Source organism: Equus przewalskii, unplaced genomic scaffold (genome assembly GCF_037783145.1).
Source record: "Equus przewalskii isolate Varuska unplaced genomic scaffold, EquPr2 ChrUn-10, whole genome shotgun sequence".
NCBI classification, from domain to species: Eukaryota; Metazoa; Chordata; class Mammalia; order Perissodactyla; family Equidae; genus Equus; species Equus przewalskii.
In genome coordinates, this window is record NW_027228747.1 from 2,376,791 (window position 1) to 2,381,220 (window position 4,430).

Below are 4,430 nucleotides of genomic sequence, written 5' to 3' on the forward strand. Positions count from 1 at the left end.
ATATCAAGTTTTGGTGAGGATGTGAAGAAATTGGAACCCTTGCAGAACTTCTGGTAAGAATGTAAAGTAGTGTAACCATTATGGAAAATGGTATGGACGTTATTCTCAAAAAATAAAAATAGAACTGCTGTGAACATTCTTGTACAAATTTTTGCATGGACAGATGTTGCCATTTCTCTTGGAGATATGCCCAGGAGTGGAATTGCTGGATAATATGGTAACTCTATGTTTAATATTTTGAGGAGCTATCAAATTGTTCTCCAAAGTAGTTGTACCATTTTTCATTTGTGTCAGCAAGGTGTGAGTTTTCCAATTTCTCCCCAACCTTGTAAGCACTTGTTATTTTTTGTCTTTTTTATTATAGCCTTCCTAGTAGGTGTGAGGTGGATTCTCACCGTGTTTTTGATTTGCATTACCCTGATAATTATATTGAGTGTGTTTTCATGTCCCATTGTTTATTTATATATCTTCTTGGAGAAAGTTCTATTCACATCTTTTGCTCATTTTTTAATTGGATTATATGTCTCTTTTATTATTGACTTATAAGAGTTCTTTATATATTCTGTATACAATCCCTTATCAGATTTATGATTTACAAGTATTTTTTCCATTCTGTGGGTGATCTTTTCACTTTCTTGATAGTGTTCTTTGAAGCAGAAAAGTGTTGTACTTTGATGATCTGATCTGTCTATTTTTTTTCTTTTGTTACTTGAATTTAGTGTCATATTTAGGAATCATTGCCTAACTCAAGGTCGTGAAGATTTACTTTTATGTTTTCTTCTAAGAGCAGGAGCTCTTCTATTTAGGTCTATGATCCAATTTAAGTTACTTTTTCTGTATGGTGTGAGGAAGGGGTCCAACTTCATTCTTCTACATGTAGATATCCAGTTGTCTCAACTTTGAAAAGACTATTCTTTTCAACATTTCAAAATTCAACTATCTGGATAAGGGCAGACTGTTTTCCAAAAGGATTTTACCGCTCTCTACTCTGAGCCAGAGCATATGAAAATTTCTGGTCCTCTGCATCCTCGCAATGGTGGTATTGTGAAAAGACTATTGAAAATCTTTGAAAAGACTATTCTTTGCCCCATTTAATTGTCTTGACGGCCTTGTCAAAACTCAAATGGTTATATATGTAAAGATTTGTTTCTGGACTCTTCAATTCTATTCCACTGATCTATGTTGATTCTACACCAGTGCCACACAGTCTTGATTACTGTAGCTTTAAAGTAAGCTTTGAAATTAGGAAGTATACATCCTCAAGCTTTTCCTTTTTTTTTCAAGATTCCAGGGCCCTTTTATCCCCATATAAATTTCATTATTTTTTAAGTAATTTGACAATTTAATGAAAATGTATATGGAAGCACAAAGGGCCAGAAAATGCCAAGTTGTTTTTGAAGACGAACAAGGTGGGAGTATTCATGAGACCAGATATCAAGATTTACCATACAGTGATAATAATTATGGCAGTGTGGCCTTGGTTTGGGGATAGGCAAATAGACAAATGGAGCAGAATAGAATGCTTAGAGATAGACCCACACACATTTGTACCTTTGATATACGACATAGGTGACATTGCAGATCAGTGGTAAAAGGACAAAATATAAATGTACTTTACTGGAGTAATTGGTTATCTACAGAGAAGAAAGATCTACGATCCTCAGAAATCAATTCCAGGTAGATTAAAAATTAAATGTGAAAGGTAAATGATAAAACATTTGGATGATTACATAGAGGATAATCTTCAGGACCTCTGAGAAGCAAGGGATTAGTTAAGTAAGACCTAAAATGCATTTATTACAAAGGAAAATATAGATGAAATAAATTGGACTCCATACAAATTAAGAACTTAGGTTATTCAAATGAAAATTTAAAGACATTAAAAAGCTAACTATCCACTGAGTGGGAAAAGATATTTGCATTACAGATACCTGATAAAAGTCTAGAACCTGTAACAGAGAACCAAAACGGCACTCACCATCATAGAAAAGACACAACATAATAGAAACATGAGCAAAGGACTTAAAAAGAAACTAAACGAAAGAGGAGGTTCAAATGGCCAACGAAAAGGTGGTCAGCTTCATAATTAACATAGGAAATGCAAATTAAAAAGATAATAAGATATATTGTCACCCACCACATTAGCAAAATTCCAATAGACTATTAATACCACCACTGCGAGGATGCAGAGCACCAGGAATTCACATATACTCCTGATCAGAGTAGATATTGGTGCAATTACTTTGGAAAACAGTTTCTTGTTATCCAGACAGTTGAAAATATGACTACCCAGTAATCCCACTCCTGGATGTGTTTCCAAATATGTCCGAGGAGACATATATAAGAATTTTCATAGCAGAATTCGAAGTAGTAGTCAAAAACTAGAAACAAACTAAATTCCCATTAATAGTAGAATGGATAAATAAGTTTTGGTATACTACTGTGAGGTTGCCCATGGATGATTGCCCCTCTGGAAAATTCTCCTAGCTTAAGCATTCCTCAGATTCCACACTTACCAGAGCATCTTACAGTGCGTTACAGGGGCTCTGGGCTTTAACAGCGTCAAATGGAATGAAACAATTGACAACAACCAGGAGACCTCTTAAGTAGGCAACAGAGCTTTATTGTTGTATGAGGGAGAAGAGGAAGGAAGATCAGGATCCAGGATGGACACTTGGGTGATGAGAACAAACAGGTCATTTCATAGGCTCCATCAGTTCCACGAAGAGAAGAGGGAGTAGGAGAAGCAACTCTAGAGCAGGTCCTTGCCTTGAGGTTTCCCCTTAGGATTGCTTCGTGATGCCCAGTCTCCCGGTCAGCAGCAGCCCCCAGAGCCACCGCAGCAGCCAGAGCCCCCCGAGGGCTCATACTCACAGCAGTCGGAGCTCTGGTGCCTGCGCTGCCAGTGGAAGAGACGGGGCCTGTGGTGGCTCAGGCAGCAGCCGCCACCCCCAGAGCTGCAGCAGCCCCCAGAGCTGGGGCCACAGCAGGAGGAGACTGGAGGGGGACACGGGGCTGGGCACTGGGGCGGGCACTTTGGAGGACACTTGGGTGAGCATTTTGGGGGGCACTTGGGAGGGGGCTGGCACTGCTGCTGGTTCTGCTGGAAGGACATCTTGGTGGGACTTTTCAACCTGAAAGTTAATCATGAAATTCTTTAGCTATGTAAAACCAAGGATGGTAATTTAATTTCTTTTAAAATTAAATCATATGGTGATGGTTAACGATATCTACCATGCATACATCAGTAAATAAAAAGAAACAACTTAAGTCTTTCTCCTGAATAAAAATCTATGGTTTGAAAAGTCAGATGTAATAGGAACTTCTTATTCTATTTTTCAATAGATAGCCAGTATTTCTTAATCAACATAAGTTACATAAAGCATCCACACCCGACTCAAGTGCTTTTTCTCTTAATATAAGAATAAATCCCTAACAAAATTGTGAGACCCATACTTCTCCAAGTCCAAGGCAAGATTTTCAGAGACTTGGGTCAGATTGAGTCTTATTTCTTCTCATTATAGGACAGAATCAAAGATACAACTCTTTCCTCATCCTCCCTCCTTCCTCCCCGCCCTTCTGTTCTGCTCTTCCCCTCTCAGCTGTCAACTCCTCTCTATCCAGCTCAGAGTCCCCTTGGGCTCCATTTCCCACTCACCTGTTCCCAGGCAGGAGCACAGACTCGTCCCTGAGGAGTCAGAACAGATGAGATACTGGAGCCAAGACGTCTTTTATAGGCCCCAGGCTTGGCTCTGGGAGGGGCAGAAAGCGGCTCTTGCACAACTAGGTACGCACTGGGTCATTCTTGACATTCCCTTGCCTCTTGTGCCTTCCTCCCAGGAGGCCTCGGGAGATCCCAGGACCCCAACCAGGGTTGGACTCTAGAGGAACCTTACAAGTCACAGCCTTCCTCAGGCTGAATCCCTGAGGAGCTGACTGGGGATCCCCAAGGAGCCAGTGCCTGGACAAAGACTCAGGAACTGACTTCTGAGGAAACCAGCGGTCCATACTACAGCTTCCTTATGGAAGTGTTTTATTCCTTTTTTCTTTCATCTCCAAGAATGTTTTTGTGAGCCCTGCTTTCATGGCCAGGTTGGTGTCTCTGGGGCATTGAATCAGGGACCATTTGCTTCCCTCCTAGGATACACTCCTCCATACACATCCATCCCTCCCTGGCCAGCCCCTCATTCCTGATGGCGTGTCCCCGGCCGCCCGCAGGTCACTGCTAACAGGTTCATTGGGTGATCAAAGTAGTTTCCTCATATTCCTTTGGTGATGATGATTATTATAATTAAACCTCTTCTCTTAGAAATCAAATGTCTACTATTTTATAAAACGGTTTTATTACAAGGAAATAGTCCCTCAAATTGGAATCAGGACATCAGGGATCAAATTATAGCTCTGCTGTTTATGAGCTGGGTGACCTCAAA

The 4,430-nt window shown here is 40.4% G+C and overlaps 1 protein-coding gene across 1 annotated transcript; it reads right to left on the minus strand.

Moving 5' to 3' along the window:
• Positions 1–2,602: 2,602 nt before the first annotated feature.
• LOC139081461 (late cornified envelope protein 2A-like) lies at positions 2,603–3,696 on the minus strand. Its single transcript, XM_070607280.1, has 2 exons — positions 3,659–3,696; positions 2,603–3,134 (listed from the first exon to the last, which is right to left on the minus strand). The coding sequence occupies exon 2, from the start codon at positions 3,113–3,115 to the stop codon at positions 2,816–2,818; it is 300 nt and encodes a 99-aa protein (XP_070463381.1). The 5' UTR covers positions 3,116–3,134; positions 3,659–3,696; the 3' UTR covers positions 2,603–2,815.
• Between the last annotated feature and the right edge of the window lie 734 nt (positions 3,697–4,430).